This window comes from Panthera pardus, unplaced genomic scaffold (assembly GCF_024362965.1).
Source record: "Panthera pardus isolate Hobbes unplaced genomic scaffold, ASM2436296v1 HiC_scaffold_8, whole genome shotgun sequence".
NCBI classification, from domain to species: domain Eukaryota; kingdom Metazoa; phylum Chordata; class Mammalia; order Carnivora; family Felidae; genus Panthera; species Panthera pardus.
In genome coordinates, this window is record NW_026527013.1 from 18928920 (window position 1) to 18947174 (window position 18255).

The window sequence follows — 18255 nt, forward strand, 5'->3', positions numbered from 1 at the left end:
AGAATCCATTGCTCACATTCTGCTGTAATAGAGGGAGAAAATAAAATCTGATTTAAAATCAAGGCAGGGGCGCCTGGGTGGCGCAGTCGGTTAAGCGTCCGACTTCAGCCAGGTCACGATCTCGCGGTCCGTGAGTTCGAGCCCCGCGTCGGGCTCTGGGCTGATGGCCCGGAGCCTGGAGCCTGTTTCCGATTCTGTGTCTCCCTCTCTCTCTGCCCCTCCCCAGTTCATGCTCTGTCTCTCTCTGTCCCAAAAATAAAATAAAAAACGTTAAAAAAATAAAAAAAAATAAAATAAAATCAAGGCAAAAGCACACATCCAGTGGCACAAACAAAATCTCTGACTGCTCCATTGTCTGAAGTCAGAGATGGAGAGCACTGTGCAGCCTTTCCCCAGCTCTCTCCTCACTGCTCCTTATAGCCTCAGGGCAGCACTGGGACCAGGGCAAGCAGCAAATAATACACACATTTACAGTAGTCCCAGGTGGCTGTGAGACCAAGACCCACCCAAGAAGGGGGTCTAAGAATCTCAGCACCCGGCCCTATGCTCACCCTATACATGTTTTCTCCAAGAATCAATATGGCATCTTAGCCAGGAAGGGGATGGGCCACACAGCCTCTTCTGAGATGCAGAATTACTTTGTTTTCAGGCTTCAGTTCTGCACTTTGAGCAAGTTCTGCCTCTGTTCTACAGCACTGAGGTACAAGCACTTCAGGCAGGACAGGAGGTAGAGATCCATGGCCACCAAATTCTCATTTCTACGTGCCTATTCTCTCCATTTCCCTGTTTAAATACAGAGGGTGTTACGAACTCAGACAAATTTAACACACTCTCATAAACATTTAGTTCTCATCTACTACATGCAGGTACAAGAAGACACAAAAACACAGTCTCTGTAGGAAATGGGCTAGGTCTTAGCAGTGGAAAAAAACAAAATATTCTTAAAAGAGCAAATACTATTTTGTTTTTTGAATAAGGGCAATAATGCTGCTGCAGGTCAGAGTACCCTCTGGGACTGGAACATCTGGGAAGTGTTTCGCTGAGCTGGACCCTGGAGAAAAGAGAAGTGGAGATGAAGAAAAAGGATATTCCAAAGAGGAGCAAAAGTCACTGTACTCAGCTGGCAAGAGAACTGTGTAGGGAAATTCCATGTATGGAATGTCTAGCAAATCATTTGGTTAATGGGGATTAGGATAAGCCCTGGAGAGGTAGGCTGGGGCCCGCTGGGCACCAGCACCTTGACTGCTTGAATGCCATGTTAGGACATCAGATCTCATCCCAAGCCTGCAGCAGTTTCTGACTTCAGTGTAGGATCTCCAGAGCGTCACAAAGTGTGTCTGTTGCTCATGATAGTTAAAAGTGCTGACATTTACAGGTAAATTACATAAATACAAGGAAGAGTCTTTGTGTTCTCACAAGTAAGGCCACAGCAACAGGCCTCTTCTGGTTTCAGCATCTTCTCAAAAAGGATCTCCTGATTAAGGAGCTAGTCTCTTTCACAAATTTAAAAAAAAAAAATTAATTAAAAATTTTTAAAAAGGAGCTAGTTTATTTCAAAATTAAACATTCTAAGACGACAAGATCCTGACACAAATGCACAAAGTATTGTTGCCTCACTTCTCAGTTCACTCATGCAGGCTTTTTCTATGACCACATACAAAGAGCCTTTGCAGAGGAGTCAAGGGACCACATGGAAAGAGCAATGTAGAACTCTTCCTAGATCTAACACCTTGCCCAAGGTCTCTAACCCTTCCACCCTCACAGGAAGGAGGCCTGACGGTCTGTTTTCATTGGGCAAGATACACTTAGCCTCTTAAAAGTTAATTTGGCAGTTCCATACCATCACAACGACAAAAATTAAGTTTCATTTCTTTTTCTGATTCTAACACAGTACTACTTTTCCTCTGTCTCCTGATTACACTGGCAGAATATCTCTTCAGGAGATAAAATCAACCAAGTCATCACCATAATATTCACTTTCTTCTAGAGCAAAAAGAAGACTTTACCACAAGACCAAAAAATGGTCACAAACCAAAGAAATTATGTTCCAAAATAAAACTCGGGCATCATGAACATTTAAGCAGGCTCTTCAGGAAGAAGCAAACAGTGAGCTCCAAGGAGCACAGGAGGCAGGAGCCTGGCAGAGGGCCTTAGCCCTGCCAGAATCACAGGGCCGTGACACTGGCCTGCCTGGGTTCGCGGGGGATTTAGCCTGGTTCGTCTAGTCTAAGTTTCCAAGCAGTCTGGAAAACACTTGCAGGAACCACATCTAAGAAAGAGGTAAGTGTATTTCTCACTTGGCAGCAATAGAATACCCCGGAGAGCATCAGGCTGGCAATGGACACGTTTCAGCGGTACCGGTCAGCGGAGCTAATTTCCCACTACCCCGCCGGCCGGCCTTCGGGCGCGGGGCTCAGACCTCAACCCCGAGGCTGTCCACCCGCCTCAGCGCCGGTATCCGGGAGGCGCCACGGGAGGCGGGTCAGGGCGCTCGAGCACTGTTGGAGCGATGCTTGGCGGATGCCTCAGCCCCGCGCGTGCCGGCTCCAACCCCGCGCCCGCCGCCGCCAGCCCCGCCGGCGTCAGGCCGGTTTTTCGGCCCGGCTCCTGTCACTCACCGGCCCAGCCCGGGCAGTGGGCGCCCACGGCTCCCCACGGGAGCTGGGCCCCCCGGGCCTCCAGGTTTCGGCCCGCCCCTGGCAGGCAGCGCAGGTGGATGAGCCCCGCAGTAGCGGCCCCGCACCGGCCGCTCGGTCCAGCTCCCGGCGCTGCCCACTGGGTACGGATCAACAACAAGATGGCGGCCAGCCGAGGGGGCGGGGGCCGGGCGTCATAGTAACCAGGACGGCAAAGAACCCGCCCCCGGCTGAGGCTATCCCCAGTCAACAGCCTCTTCGTCCTAGGCCTAAGGGAGTGCTTCTCGCTGACAGGTCGGCTGGCCTGTCAATCAGAGCCTGCCTCTCACGGCCCTTGCCGATCGCCTCAGGACGTGACTGTGACGGCATCGGTTGGCGCATGCGCCTCGTTCCTGGAGTCGCTGGGGGCAGAGCTTTTGCTGGCGATTCTGAGGCTCTAGCGCCCTTGGCCTTTTTGCGTGTGTAGCCTTTTTGCGGGAGCTCACGGCGTCTTCTCATACACGCGCACACACTTAGGGAGTGCCTGCTGTGTGCTATATGGGTTTTTTTGTCACCCATCCTGGAAGGGAGGGGTTGTCCAGGTTCACTGGTGAGGAAACTGAGGCGCAGATGGGGGAGGCCTGGCCAAGGTCACGCCCCTTCTGGAAATGGAGGCACCGGTTCTCATACCTCCTCCTACTGGCATCAGAGTATAATTTCCTATTGCCAGTGGTTTCTCCACCTTTGCCCCTCATCAATGGCAAGGTGCAGCCCTGTGTGCTCCTCCAAGCAGTCCCTGGCCCGTTGCCCACGTTTGTCCTTTTGCCTTGAGTTCGGTGCCCAGCACAAGCCCTGGCACACAACAGAAACTCGTCTCTTCCTTCCCTAGAGCATCTTGTCTTTGAGTACCTGTGACACAGCTTTTGCCCTGGACTGTCATGATCTATCTCAGAGGCTAGGAGTCCCAGGAAAATGGTTATCCCTGGCCCCCCATTCAAAGCACCTAACCCTGGGCTTGGTTTCAGGGTTAGGAACTCAAATGAAATCACACAGCCTGGACTCACATCAAGTGCCAGAACTAGCTAGTTATGTGACTTTTGAGGCTTAGTTGCCCCATCTGTAAAAGATAACAAATGAGCCCTTAGAGCAGGATAAGTGCTCAGAAAAGTCTGCCTGTAACACTTCAGGCAATAGCCTGCTCTCAGGTTGTCCTGGGCAAGCTCTAACACCCTCACTTTTGGGGGAACACCATGAAGCATACTTTTCCCACAGAAGACACTTGGCTTTTTCCCTGACTGGGACACCATAACTGGCTCCGGAAAGGAGGTCCTCCATTGCCCTGAGAGGGTTCAGGTCCACAGACTTGACACGGGGGAGAAGATTGAAAGAACTTAGGGATACCTCAGGAAAGGTAGCCTCTACCCAGACAGCAGGTCCTCTTGGAGAGCTGGCAATAACCTGAGACCTGATTTGAAGCTGGGCAAGGGGAATGAGCTAGCACTGCATCCAACAGAACCTGCCCTCCTGCACGTTATTGCAGGCCACCTGGCTAAGTGCAACAGCTCAGCTCAGCATAGGAAGGGATAAGGGCCAAGACACCAGAAGAAAGAGATCAGGAAGAAATAGGAATATCCCGTCTGAAGGGGGCTACCATCAATCCCTCATAGCCATCCATGCCACAAGGGTCTCAAGTCTGCACCAACCCTCACCTCAGTGCAAAAGTTCAGATCCTTCCCAAGAAAACCACACACAGTTGGCAGAGCCCTAGAGGTTGGTGGGGGCCTTCAAACAGCAACAATGTATTCCTTTCAGTGGGAAAAGGAAGCTCCTGGGCCCTCCCCATCTGCTAGAGCAGGTGGTCTTTGAAGGAACAGGCTGATTGGAGGCCTCTGTCACAAAGATAACAGCCTCTTACCTCTGCATTAATCATGATCAGCCAGAGCATCATACAATGCCTTCTTTAAAGAAAACTAATCTTGGGGTGCCTGGGTGGCTCAGTCGGTAAGCGTCCGACTTCAGCTCAGGTCACGATCTCACCGTTCGTGAGTTCGAGCCCTGCATCAGGCTCTGTGCTCTGTGGTGACAGCTCAGAGCCCGGAGCCTGCTTCAGATTCTGTGTCTCCCTCTCTCTCTGCTCCTCCCCCCACTCACACTCTGTCTCTCTCTCCAAAATAAATAAACATTTAAAAAATTAAAAAAACTAAACTAAACTAAACTTACTACTCCCTAGAGCCTTCCCAGAAGGCAAGGCACTCTCCAAGTGAGAACAAGGAAGCTCAGATCCCAGAGCCTCTCCCACAGATGGTTTTCAAGGCTGGGACTCTTCTTTTGTAATTTTGTTTATTATTGAATCAACTTAAAAACTCAGCAGCATGATCATGGGAAGAAAAAATTCCACAAATAGTGAAGCAGCTTCTTGTCTTCAGAGCCAGCGCCGGGCTCCTGTGAGCGTGTTGAACAGGTAATCTCTGCCTGTGCCTGAGTTCAAATGGTCAGGAGGGAGAGAGGGCACTGCTGGACTCAGCAGAACAGCCTCCTTCCCTTAAAGGTAGGGGAAGACATTCCAGAACCCTTGGTGAGACCCTCCTTCTGCTTGATCCAACTTGTCCCTTCCCTCCTTTCTCAGCAATCCTGTGAGGTCTAGCTCAAATGCACAGGAAGCATCCTTGATTTCCCCAAACTGAACACCAGCTTCCCTAAGCCCAGTGCCAGATTAATCTGCCATAAATCACTGATGACAATGTAATATCTGGGGGCCTTTCCCCTCACCACCGCTTCTGCCATGGGCAGGAACCAGACCAGGTCTGAGTCACCTTCTGGCCCAACAGATGTTTGAGAAACATTGGGGTGAGAACAGACCCCATTCAGGGAAAGAGTAGATAGTGGATGCCTGGTGGTAGGAGGAGACGCTGAGATGGGGTAAGGAGAGAAAGTGGACCCAGGTGAAGAGTAGTTTGGGAAAAGGGGGACTCACGGGAGTCCTGTGCTCTGCCATCAAAGTGCTGCTGATGGGAAGAATGAGAGGGGGTAATGAGTTGAGCCCTGCCCCCAGGAGCAGGTGGAGGTCTGCTCCCATAGGGGTCAGAAGCCCACCTCCCTCCTCCATTCTGATGGTGCTGGCATGGGCTCTACCACAGAGGTAGCCAGCCACAAGGAAGGAAGCAGGCTTGGGAGGGGAGTCCTCTAGAGCAGCCCAGTGCCCACTATACAGGATGGTATGTTGCCATACCAAGCTCAGGTCGACACTGCTGGGTGCCTGGGACATCTCCATTCTCGGTGCCTCCATGAACCCCTGAATGGACTCCTCAGTTCCCTGGATGCTGGGGCAAAGTAAAAGCACGAATACAGGATAAGGCTCTTGGCCCCAGGCTGAATTTAAGAGATGGACTCTCAGGCATAGAGGTATGCAAAGGAAACTGACCCGTTTAGTAGCAAAGCCTGGGTTGGTTTGCTTGGTGTCTGATGCATCTGGACCAACCTAAAATGACAGGAGGAGGGACCAAGCAGTGAAGGCTGCAGACCTGCTGACTCCAGGAACCAGCACCATCCACCTGCCCCTGTATACTGGAGATAGCCAATGTCCATATGCAATGCCTACATTGTTACCCCACCTTCCCCTGGGTCAGTCCTGCGCCCATAAAAAACTCACCCTTAGGGGCAGAACAAGTGTCAAGTGGAGGATAGGGGTCAGGAATAGGGGCAAACGCCCAGTGCATGATAGACTCTGAGTGTCAAGCACTGGGTCTCATCCACACCCACTCCATTCCAAGACCAAGCTGTGCCAACAATGGAGACAATTTCCCCCTAGTGCCCCTCTGCCTCTAACCTGATGACCTCTGGAGGGAGAGCAGCCCCCATTAATAGCAGTTTGCCTGCTCATAAACTTGGGCATTGTCACCAAATCTTGGTGAAAGCACCTATCACAGATGAGGTCCATTAACGGGCTGGGGCAAGAGCTCAGGAATAAGAACCCTACCCCTGGAAGAGCCTGAGGAGGAGCCAGCCCAGAGCCAAGACAAAGAGGGCGCTGGTCACTGTCAGCACCACCACAAACCAGGGCTCCGGCTGCCAGAAAGCCTCTGTGTCAGTCACAAGCAGGGGTGTCATCACTGAAGGCACCTGAAATGGGGGCCACAGCCCTGGCAAAATGATCATCCAGCCTTCAAATCACTCCAAGGGTTGGGCTACCCCACACCCCAGAGTTGCTCTTCTGTATTGCCAGGCTCCTTATGTTCAACGGTTCCCTCTGGAATGCCTTCCCCCATAGTTCCACTTGGGGAAACTGGATCTCCTTGCCCTTCAAGATCCTTTCGTCCTACCCCCCAAGGTCCCAAGGACCCCCCCTCACTGTGGATCTGTGGGTGCGGGTGGCCACCGTGCTGGCGCTCCAGGGAATTAGATGCACACTGACGGTGGCTGTGGTACTGAGGTGGGGGATGGAGGGACCTGCATCGGCCACACGGATCAACAGCTCATAAGTATAGAACTGCTCTGGCCAGAGAGGCCCCAACAAGATGTTGTTGTACACCAGGGTGGCTCCTTGCAGGCTGAATCGGTTCTGACTATTCCCTGAAAGCAGAAGAAGGGGACCGTTGTTGGCCTTGGCCTGCTCCTTCCCCAACAGCCTGGTGGCCCCCATGATCCTCACCTCCCACAATGCTGTAGGAGAAGGCCAGACGCTGTGGCTCCTGAGGAACCCAACATGACACCTTGGTCACCTCCACACTATGGCCCAGGAGAGCGTAGATGGTGAGTTCCTGAAATGGAGGCTGACACTCGGGGGCATGATCATTCACATCCTGCAGGAATATAGCCAGGTCACCCCAAATCCTCAGGCCAGCCCCTCAGTCTCCTCCAGAGCCTAGGTGTCAGGCAACAGGCTCCAAAGGTTTCCATAATGAGGCACCATCCCTCTTCAACCAACTAACGGAGGAAACTTAGGCACAGGGTGGAAAAGCAGAATGCTAGAGGAAGATGTGAACACTTTCCAATTTTGCCCAAGGCCTCGGGGCTCAATTACCTCAACCTCAATGGTAATTGTACAGGAACCAGAGCGGTGGTGAGTGGGGTCCTGGTCTTGGCCATGGTCAATCAGCAGGACATTGAGCCTGTATAATGTCTGCAGCTCATAGTCCAAAGATCCCAGGAGATGAACCTCCCCTAAAAGAGATGCCCACAGCCTCAGCCTGCAGAGTCAACTCTGGTTCCAACCCTCCATCCCAGCCCTGGGGTGGGAGTACCACTGAGACGGTCCACAGAAAAGATGGTAGGCCCGCCAGAGATGTAGTACTCAATGTTGTTGTGTGGGTAATCCTTGTCCATGCCCACCACAGAGCCCAGCAGAGTGTGGGGCCCTGCATCTTCCCGGATCCGGAACTTGTGTGGGACACAGGCTGGGGAGAACTCGTTCACAGGAGTCACCATCACCAGTACTGGCACCTCAGCTGGAGGCCATTTGACAGTCAAGGAGCTGGCATGGGGTGCCCAGCCATTCTCTAGGGTCTAAGGAGGGAGACATGGCCCTGCCCTGGGGGTTTAAGGAGGGAGAGGGTCTGGAAGGAGGACGAACAATAGCCATTCCTCCCTGGGTGGGGAGGTGTCTAGGAGAGGAGACATATGTCCCACCCTAGGGAGACAACTGTGCCCTATTGATTTCTGTGGGAGGAGAGGTGACCCTATCTTAAGGATGGGGAGAGAGGTACAGAACAGCCCTGTCCTGGATGTCCAGCCCTGGGTATGGTTACTCACTGGTCATCAGGGGCTGACCACCATCGAGCACCAGGATGGAGGCTGCATGCTGAAAGCAGGCCCCACGAGCGTCACAGTCCAGTGTGGCATTCACCTGGCCAGAGGGGCCACAAAGTGAGGCTGAGCCAAGGCCTGGAAAAGTCTAGAGGCACACTGGGCCACCTCAGGTCAGGGCAACCACACATGGTCAACCCTGAGCCTCTGCTTTCCAGCTCTGTGAGTGCAGATTGGCTCCACCACCATCTCCCTCACGGCAATGGTCTCAGCTCCCACAGACCTTTGCCCCCCGACCCCTCCACCTTACAGTCCCCAGCACCCTGCATGTGGGTCAGGAGGCGGGGACTGGGCACCTCCAGGACCCTGTCCCGAAGGCAGAGGCTAGCTGAGCCAGGAGGGCTGTGGAACTGCAGCTGGTAGTCGAGGATGGAGCCGGGAGAGTCTGGATCAGCACAAGTGAAGGTGTTCAGCACGGTGCCCACCGGCGTGGTCTCGGGGATTTGAGTCCTGGGAGCAGAATGACGGCGGCAGGGCAAAAGTCAGTCTGGACCAGGAGAACCATGGTTCTCACCCCTATAGCTTACGTAAGGTTCCTGTATACTCACACCAGCATCGCTGGGAGGCAGCGCGGAGGCCAGCGGTTGACCGAGCGCACGTTCACCGTGAGCTCGAGCTCCACGCTGGCCCACGGCCTGAGCCGTTCGTGGGCCTTCACTCGCAGTCTAGTGACCGCCGCGCCCGGGGCCTGCGCTAACTCCAGAGGCGCGGTGGTGCGAATCACACCGTCGGCTGGGCGGGGTAGGGGCGGGGAATGCTGAGTTTAGACCCGCCCCCAGGTCGGTTTGGTCCCCACCCTCACACCTAATCCACCCTCAGCGGGAGGAGGCTGAGTCTGGCCACCCCTGCTGCCTCCTCCAAGGCTCGCCTCTAATTCTAGCCCGGCCCCCAAACGGCACCGCGCCCGTGTCTGCCTGGGTTTCAGCCCCGTTTCTCAGCAGGGCGAGGAGGTAGTGCGGATCACTGTGGACCAGCCTGGGAGGCATCCCGCACCGCTCCCCATTATGCCCCTCACCACGTCCGATGGAGAAGAGGGGGCAGGGCACCGGGGAGAGGATTTCGTAGCGCACGTCGAAGCCCCGGGCCCGGACCTGAACCACCTTACCCCCGGGGGGCAGGTCCTCCAGGATGGTGATATTCGAGGCTTGCTTCCTGGACCAAAAGGGGGAAACTAGCTATGCCCTCTCCCGCCATCCCTGGCCCTGCCGGCGTGCCCCTCCCCCGGGGCTTCCCTCATACCCGAGCTAGCTGGGGACACCCCAGCAACCCCACCCCTTAACCTCACTCCCAATTCCCTGGGGCTAGGCCATGTCTCCTTCACTGTACTCGGGGTAGGGGAGCCTTACAGGAAAGAGATCAGGCTGGAGGGAACAGGCAAAACTTTGACCTTGAGCATCCCAAGGCAGCTTCGATTTTGTCCAAAAGTCACCAAAATCTGAAGCTGGAAGACCTGCAGTGCACACAGAACAGTAAGGGAACTACAGTGTGTGTATACCTGTATGTCTGTGCCCAGTCGTCCTTTCAAATAGCAACCGCCCCCCCCCTCACCTGGGGCCCTCCACAAGGAGCCCCCACTCCCACCCCATGATCTCTATGCTTACAGGCACTCCTTTAAGTCCCATTCTTGGGGCCATAAATATTTCCTTTAGGATGCAAACAGCTCAAAGAAGTGTGATATCTGAGTTATTCACAATGTGACATCATTTAGAGTTACTAAGAGCCAGTCACTAAAACATGGAATTTTAAAGAAGGAACTTCTCAGGGCACCTGGGTGGCTCAGTAGATTAAGCATTGGACTCTTGATTTTGGCTCAGGTCATGATCTCACAACTCATGAGTTTGAGCCCTGCATAGGGCTCTGTGCTGACAGTGCAGAGCCTGCTTGGGATTCTCTCTCTCTCCCTCTCTCTCTTCTCCTTTCCCACTTGCACTTTTTCTCTCAAAACAAATAAATAAACTTTTTTAAAAAAGGCATGGAAATTTTAAAGAAAGAATTTCTCAGGACTCCTGGGTGGATCAGTTGGTTAGGCATCTGACTCTTGATTTCAGCTCAGGTCATGATCTCATGGGTTGGTTCGTGAGTTCAAGCCCCGCATCAAGCCTTGCATCTGGCTCTGCTCTGACAGTGCAGAGCCTTCTTGGGATTCTTTCTCACTCCCTCTCCCTCTGCCCCGCCCCTGCTCACACTCTTTCTCAAAATAAATAAACTTCAAAAGCAAAAATCAAAAACAAAACTTTTAATGTTTAGTTTTTTTAATGTTTATTTATTTTTGAGAGAGACAGAGACAGAATGCGAGTGGGTTAGGGGCAGAGAGAGACACACACACAGAATCCGAAGCAGGCTCCAGGCTCCGAGCTGTCAGCACAGAGCCCGACGTGGGGCCCGAACTCACGAGCTCATGACCTGAGCTGAAGTCGGACGCTCAACCGACTGAGCCACCCAGGCACCCCAACAAAACTTTTAATGTTTAAAAAAATAATAACAACAAAGGAATTTCTCTAGCCTTCTCCAGACTGTACTAGCCACTTTACCCAGAACTTTCTCTTCCTGTGTGAATGCTCTGAACATTCTCAATTCTATTAGAGGCATGAGGGGCTCCCTTTTCTTTCTGGAACTCCAGAACCCATCACAGAACCAGGCAAATGTGGGAGAATAGCCATCATGTGGCAGCATGTACAGGTGGCTATGTCTGAACACGGGGCAGCAAAATCTAGAAGGCCAAGAACAAACAAACCTCCAGGAAGTGGTGGCTCTGTCCATTGTGTGCCCCATCCATGGGTATCCCAGGTCCCAAGTCATGCTCACCTTTTCAGCCTGGCCTTTGAGGCCCTGGGATGGCACCAGCAGCCAACCTTGACCATTGATGGAGAAAGGTCCAGGAAAGTATGGAGGGTCCTGGGCACTGATGATATTTATCTGACAGGACAGAGATGCTGGAAGCCCCAGCCTCAGCCCCCAGTACCCCACAGCATCCCTGCCAAAATCCCCCAGCAACCTAGCAAGTACCTGTCCACACCAAACCCTCCCATACCCCGATACAGGGTGGGTCCCCAACCTCCACCCCTGGCCCCGATCCTCAATCTTCTCTGGTTTTAAACCAATTATTTTGCTTTTCAAACTGCATTTATTTTGGGGATTACAAAAGTAACACAATTTTCAGGGAGAATTCAATACACACAGAGAACATGAAAGAACACAAGCCCCTGAGATGTCCTTATAGGAACAGCCATGGTCTTTGGGGATGGGCAGCCATCAGCGGCTCTCTCCAAGAACATAGATCACGCAGAGGCTTAGCTGACACTAAAGCGTTCCTCTGCTGGGCGGTGTGTGTGGGGGGGTGGTGGCTAGAGAGGGGCTGGGACAAGAAGGGGCCCGGTTTGGTCTCCCCATGTGCCTCTCTCATTCTGTCTCCCACTACCTATGTGCTGGGCTCACCTGGGCACGCTGGACTTCCAGGCCTGGCAGCAGCAGAGTGTACAGTCTGGCCCCAGGTGTGACTGTTTCCAGAACCTGAATGATTTCTCCAGCTAGCCAGAGGAGAGGTCAGGGAGGCTCTGTTCAGGCCATGCCTGCCCACCCCCTGCCTGCTGCCCCTGGCCTCACCTGGGCTGGCAAACCGGCCAGCACATGCACTATGACCAGGGTCCCGCCGCACATTCACAGAGAGTGGTCCCTCCATCACATGGTTGCCACATGTGAACCGCAGCTGCAGCTTATAGTGATTCACCGATAGAGCATCCAGCCGGGCCGAGCTGCTTAAGGTCACCTGTGGCAGGTAGGCAGTGCATGTGGGACTGTAGGCTCTCCACCCCCCTGTACTGCCTGTGGCTTTGTGAATTTAGGGACTGCCCATGTTCCTCCGTGGCTCCCATCTGTGCCCATGACCCTACCGTGCCCACATAGATCCCCTGCCACCTGGTCAGGCTGGGTGGGTTGAAGAAGGTGGTGGGTGGCTGCACATGGACCAACTGCAGGGTGGGCATGTGAGAAGTGCAGTTGAAGGAGAAGGACTGAAGGATCGTGCCGGGTCCCTGGCTCTCAGAGACATTTATGAACCAGGGCAGGCAGTGGAGTTCTGTGAGGAAGAGACAATTCAGACCGGAGGTCCCCCCACACACAAGCATAGTCCTGACCTTCTCCCTCAGGGCCTGGTCACATCTAGGGGCCAAGCAGCCAAAACTCTTCCTTGTCCCCCATATCCAACAATGGCACAGCTCATTTCACAGACGTGAGCACTTGGTTGAGGAAGCAGACATGATAAGAAATGAGGGTCAGGGAGTTAGATCTTTGCCCTTTTCCCTTGCTCTCCCCCAGGCCCTGCACTCCATGGTAGCTTATCCAAGAAGGATCACAATTCCACTCCAGTGTGGAATGGGGGGGATGGGCGTGAGAACTGGGGTTCCCCCACCCACCAACTCCTCACCAGAGACAGTCAGAGCAAGCAGAAGCGCCAGGATCCTGAGCAGTGCCATAGTGGCCTCAAGATGCAGACAGCAGAGGAGACTCCAGAAGACCAGCCGTGTTTGTCAGGCTCACCCCGTTGTCAGGTGAGTCGCTTAAACAGAGCTGGGCAGGCTGCACTCCTGAGCCTCCCAGATTCTAGCTCCGCCCATCCCTGGTGACTTGAGCTCTAGACTCCAGACAGGCATTAAGAGGTCTGGACAACCCCAGGTTTCACTGCTTCTGATGAATCCCCCCGTTCTTACTACAACCCAAAGGAAATGTTAGGGGAAAAGGATCAAACTTCAGGTAGGGGAACTGAAGTTCAGGGAAGTAAGTCTCAGTCATGCAGTCCTTGGAGACAGCACAAGCACAGCACCCAGGAAAACTGGGCTCAGGATTTGCTACCCCACAGAGTCCAAACCCCAGTTGCCCACTTCCCCTCACCATTAAAACTTTATCTGTCTACAAAATCTGAGCCCAGCCATCAACAAAATCTCTTAAAAGTTGTCTACATTCAAGAAGCAAAAAGAATCCTTGGTGATATAAATCAAATTAGTGGTTATGTGGGGGGGGGGTATCAACTGGAGGGGGCACAAAGTGGCCTCTTGGAGGAGCTGGGGACAGTTTCTACCTTGATCTAGGTGACAGATGCATAAGTGTCTACAGACTTTAACATTTATTGAGCTGGGGGCGCCTGGGTGGCTTAGCTGGTTAAGTGTCCAACTCTTGGTTAGGCTCAGGTCATGATCTCATGGCTTTGTGGGTTTGAGCCATGCATCAGGCTCTGTGTTGCCAGCATGGAGCCTGCTTGGGATTCTCTCTCTCTCTCTCTCTCTCTCTCTCTCTCTCTGCCCCTCCCTCCACTTGTGCTGTCTCTGTCTCTCTCAAAATAAATAAATAAACTTTAAAAAACATTTATTGAGGGGTGCCTGGGTGACTCAGTCAGTTAAGCATCTGACTCCAGCTCAGGTCATGATCTCACGGTTTGTGAGTTTGAGCCCCACGTCGGGCTCTCTGCTGACAGTTCAGAGCCTGGAGCCTGCTTCAGATTCTATGTCTCATTCTCTCTCTGCCTCCCCACTTATGCTCTGCCTCTTTCTGTCTCTCGAAAATAAATAAATGTAAAAAAATTTTTTTAAATTTATTGAGCTGTACCTTTGAGAGTTGTCCAATTGTTATATTTATGCTATATGTCAATTTTTAAATTTTTTTTCTTTTTTAAAGTTCATTTATTCTGAGAGAGAGATAGAAAGAGAGAGAGAGAAGAGGGGCAGAAAGAGAAGAGAGAGAACATCCCAAGCAGGCTCCGCACTGTCAGCCCAGAGCCTGATGTGGGGCTCAAACTCATAAACCTGTGAGATCATGACCTAGGCCAAAATCAAGAGTCAGACATTTAACAGACTGAGCCACCCAGATGCCCCAAATTTATATGTCAATTTTTAAAAAGTTGTTTACACTTGCTCTTTCCAATTCTTCATCTCTCACTTGCTTCTGCCCACTATCATCAAGTTTGTCTCTCCCTTCATGAAACTGCCCTGTTGGAGTCCTCAGAGACCTGCATACTACCAGCTTCAACAATTCATTCTCCAATCTTATCTCCTTGGTAGCATTTGACACTTGCTCCCTTGGCTCCTAAAGTGCCCACACTCTGTTTCCTCCCACCTCCCCAGCTGCTCCTGCTTAGCTCCTTTGCTGGTTCTGCTTTCCTACTACCACCCAGAGGAGTGTTCCAGGACTCAGTCCTGACTGCTGCCCTCCTCTGTCTATACTCACTTCTCCCATCTCCAAGTCAATGGCCTTAAATACCATCCACTCACTTTGCCTCCCAGATCTAAGGCTTCAGTGCTGATTTCTCTCCCAAATTCCAGAGTCACATACCCAGTGGCTGACCCGGCATCTCATATAGGATGTCTAACAGGCATCTCAAGGGTCACATGTCCACAAATAATCATTTGGTTTTCCTCCCCAAACCCGTTCTTCTCCAGTCTTTCCTGGATCAATTCACAGCACTCCATCCAAGCAGTTGTTCAGGCCAGAAATCTAGGAGTCATGCTAGATGCTCCTCTTTCCCTACTCATATTCATACATCAGCAAAACTTGATATTAACTCCAGAACATACCCCAAATTCACCCCCTTCTGTGCCCCAGCCCCACGCAGACCCAGGCCCTCCCTTCTCTTGGTGGATGAGGGCAGGAGCCTCCACTCTCATTACAGAGTGGTTCTCCTAAAGCAGATGGGATTATCTAAACAGGAGCCAGCCCAGGTCATTCCCTGCTCAAAAGTCCCAGTGCTCCCCCATCGCACCACAAACAAATCCCTATATTTCTTTCTAAGGCCGCTAGGAGACTGGTTTTGCTGATCTCCTCATTCCCCCAACTACCACTGTCTAGACACTTGGTCCTTCTTTGTCTTAAGCCCTGTCGAAATCCTCTCTTGTCCGGGCCTTTAACTGGCTGATCCATCTGCCTAGAATACCCCTCTTTTTTTTTTTTAAGTGTATTTTTATTTATTTTAATAGAGATATAGAGAGCAATTGGGGGAGGGGCAAAGAGAAAGGGAGACAGAATCCCAAGCAGGCAGTAGTACGCTGTCAGCGCAGAGCTCCATGGCCAAACCGTGAGATCATGACCTGAATCAAAGTTAAGAGTCAGACCCTCAGCCGACTGAGCCACCCAGGTTCCCCTAGAATACCCCTCTTCTTTATCTCCCATGATGGTTCACTCAGATCACATACAGAATGCGGCCTCCTCTGAGTCCCCTCTCCCAAACAAGCCCGTCTGCCCCCCATTTCCGGTATTTTTCTGTCTACTGATTAGTCTTGTCTCAAGTTAGACTGTATCCTCGAACCTAGCCTTGGATCCTGGAGTGGTCTCCAGGAACGGACTCGGACCATTCTGGGCAGAGAGCGCCGCCCTAACCCTCCTGCTCTCACTCTCCGTAGGCTAGTGGTGCGGGCAGAGGGAATGCGGATGTTGCGGCAGGAATCGCGGCTAACCGAGCCCTCCCCACTAGAGGGCGGCCCCGCCTTGCTTGGCCCAGATGCAGGACCGAGAGGGTGCGGGCTGGGCTTTGGCTGAAGCCCCTCCTCTGTGCTGCCGCAAGGTCCAGAGCTCCTGGAGTCCTCATTGGGGCCGGACCCTCCCATCACTTCCAGGGTCTGTCGAGGCCGGTTTCAGGACCGAATACAGTAGGTCGCGCCCGGAATGGGCCACAACACTGCTAGATCGACGGCTGGGGGCGCTCTGTCCTCACGTGGGCGTAGCCACCGGAGCCGCGAGCTCTTGAGGCCCCCTGCGGGAGGGACTGCAGTTCTATCCCGGGAAAAACGGGGAAGCTGAGGCTACTGCGGGGAAGTGACTTGTCCTAGGTGAAGCAGCGAACCTGGAGTGAGCTCAACCGCCCAGGGTTGTCGGGAAGTCCCAGGCCAGACCCGCCCGGCTTCGAGACACAGCCCAGCCCCTCGCCCCCAGAGCTCGCGGGGAGTGGGGAGTGGGCGTCAGGCACATCCACCCGTCAGTGCCCGAGGGGCGGGACCACTTCAGTCCCTCCCCGGCCCCATTGGCTGCAGCACCAGGGGCGGGGCGCGGCTGCCAGATGTTGGGGCGGTGGCGGCGGCGGGAGCTACGGAGAGCGAGGAGCCGCGGCGCCAGTCAGAGGGCCAGGGTGCCGCTGGCCGGCCCGCTGGGCCCGTTCCGCGCCGGTCCCGCTGGAGTTCGAAGAGGAATTGGCAGGCCTGGCGGGGGCTCCGGCACGGGCATGCATAGCGCTCGGCTTGACAGCTTCCTGAGCCAGCTCCGCTGGGAACTGGTGAGACTTGGGAGCGGGTGTGGCTTGTGAGGACGCGTGTGGGGTGCCCAGCTGCCGTCCGGCCCGAACGACACACGGGTAGGGGGCCGTCCCGAGTGCCCATCCAAGGCGGGATGGGGGCGGGGAGGCGCAGATGGCCCAGATGGCCCGCATCGGGTTTCGGACTGTTGGGGGCTGCCCTGGGCATCAAGTAACAGCCGCCCAGCTGGCCAAGCTGCTGGGGCGGCGGAGGGAGGTGGCGGGGAGAAATTTGTTTTGGGGCTGAGCAGGGGGCTGCGAGGGACTAAAGAGGTGCTAGAGCTGCTATGGATGCCTTCTACCCCAGGCTGATCTGTACTTCTTCTACCCCCCACCTGGCAAGTGCTCTTTCTCTGAAAGACGCTGTGAGCTTTGGGGAGCTGAATCCCTCAGGAAACAGGGGATGCTCCCCCACCCCCAGCCCTGAACAGGACTTACTTCCCGATGCAGGCGGGCCCACAACCCTGCCTCCCTCCCTGGTGGCGGGTACTGACTTGCCCAGCTCTGCGTGCTGCAGCCTGCCGGACTGCCACCAGGTCGGCTGACGCGAGTCACACGAGCTACGTGTGCCAGCGCCCCCATGACGGCCCTGTGCCCACTAGAGGCCTTGCTGCCCAGGCCTGCAGGCCTATCCAGTCCTCCTGGGCCTTCTGCTTTGGGACTACTCTGGCTAGGTAGGCAGGGGTGACAAGCACTACCCTTCCAACTTGGGCCCTCTCTTCCTCCACAGCTGTGTGGCCGGGACACTGGCTCACCCCCCATGTCTGGCCCCCTTCCACCATCCCCCAAACCTGGCCCAGGTGTTTGGCTCAGCCATGGACTCAGGGCCTCAGATGCCTTGGAAGAGGACTCAGTCGGCTGTGTGGAAGAGGAAGAAGGTATGGTGACAGGAGACAAGGGTATTGCCTTGGGGAGCCCAAGGGAGCATGTCCTGGACTGGGACTCTGGCTTCTCTGAGGTGTCGGGCAGCACATGGAGAGAGGATGAGCTGCCTGTACTCCAGCACCCAACACCCCCAGCATGGCCCCCCCATAGACAGCGCCTCTCGGCCAGTGGCATTCCTCTGCCTAGCAGGGCCCCTGTGGCCGGTGCACCACCTGCCCGTCGACCACGGCCCAAGTCTACACCAGACGCTTGCCTGGAGCACTGGCAGGGCTTGGAAGCTGAAGACTGGACTGCAGCCCTGCTGAACAGAGGTCGCAGTCGCCAGCCCCTAGTGCTGGGCGACAACTGCTTTGCTGACTTGGTGCACAACTGGATGGAGCTACCAGAGGCAGCAGGTGAGGGGGATGATAGTGGTGGGCCCCGTGCCCGTGCTCGGCCCCCTCAGTTCCTGCTTGGGCTCTCTGAGCAGCTGCGGCGCCAGCTGGCCAGGGCACGCAGGGCTGCTATGGCAGGAAAGCGACTGTCATGCCCACCTCGCCCGGAACCTGAACTGCCTGCAGATGTCTCACGATTTGCAGCCCTCATGAGCTGCCGAAGCCGCCAACCCATCATCTGCAATGATGTCAGCTACCTCTGACCCTGCCCTCCAGCCTGGGACAATAAAGACCTTTCTCTGGTCTATCC

General features: G+C 54.1%; 3 protein-coding genes across 12 annotated transcripts in view; 1 reads left to right on the forward strand and 2 right to left on the reverse strand.

Moving 5' to 3' along the window:
- IP6K1 (inositol hexakisphosphate kinase 1) overlaps positions 1-2821 on the reverse strand; it is a 60986-nt gene extending 58165 nt beyond the window's left edge. Inside the window, exon 1 of the mRNA XM_019416838.2 lies at positions 2619-2821. The gene's annotated coding sequence lies outside the window, so the exon portion shown is untranslated. The remainder of the gene's footprint in view (positions 1-2618) is intronic.
- A 2117-nt stretch (positions 2822-4938) lies between these two features.
- CDHR4 (cadherin related family member 4) lies at positions 4939-15856 on the reverse strand. Of its 10 annotated transcripts, none has more exons than XM_019416849.2 (19): positions 12841-15856; positions 12308-12492; positions 12021-12183; positions 11853-11944; positions 11223-11333; positions 9764-9867; positions 9433-9569; positions 8966-9149; positions 8714-8867; positions 8364-8457; positions 7856-8059; positions 7636-7775; positions 7264-7414; positions 6964-7184; positions 6592-6734; positions 6037-6093; positions 5845-5935; positions 5590-5617; positions 4939-5093 (listed from the first exon to the last, which is right to left on the reverse strand). In XM_019416849.2, exons 1-19 carry the CDS (start codon positions 12887-12889, stop codon positions 5038-5040), a joined length of 2364 nt encoding a protein of 787 aa, XP_019272394.1. In that variant the 5' UTR covers positions 12890-15856; the 3' UTR covers positions 4939-5037. The 10 variants fall into 10 exon arrangements, 7 of the variants coding, with proteins under 7 accessions (XP_019272394.1, XP_053752893.1, XP_053752892.1 ...); XM_053896918.1 differs by having other exon boundaries at positions 5590-5620; XM_053896917.1 differs by having other exon boundaries at positions 4939-5620; positions 7859-8059.
- A 599-nt stretch (positions 15857-16455) lies between these two features.
- Positions 16456-18250, forward strand: INKA1 (inka box actin regulator 1). Its single transcript, XM_019416854.2, has 2 exons — positions 16456-16668; positions 17417-18250. Exons 1-2 carry the CDS (start codon positions 16456-16458, stop codon positions 18206-18208), a joined length of 1005 nt encoding a protein of 334 aa, XP_019272399.2. The 3' UTR covers positions 18209-18250.
- The last annotated feature ends 5 nt before the right edge of the window (positions 18251-18255 follow it).

Bases quoted from the DNA above. Each gene is read 5' to 3' on its own strand.
- CDHR4 (XM_019416845.2), bottom strand. From the start codon at position 12,889: ATGGCACTGCTCAGGATCCTGGCGCTTCTGCTTGCTCTGACTGTCTCT. The intron at 11,334-11,852 runs GTGAGCCCAGCA...CTGTCCTGTCAG, and splicing joins TGGAAGTCCAGCGTGCCCAG to ATAAATATCATCAGTGCCCA. The intron at 9,150-9,432 runs GTGAGGGGCATA...TACCCCGCCCAG, and splicing joins CCTCTTCTCCATCGGACGTG to CCGACGGTGTGATTCGCACC.
- INKA1 (XM_019416854.2), top strand. From the start codon at position 16,456: ATGTTGGGGCGGTGGCGGCGGCGGGAGCTACGGAGAGCGAGGAGCCGC. The intron at 16,669-17,416 runs GTGAGACTTGGG...CTTCCTCCACAG, and splicing joins GCCAGCTCCGCTGGGAACTG to CTGTGTGGCCGGGACACTGG.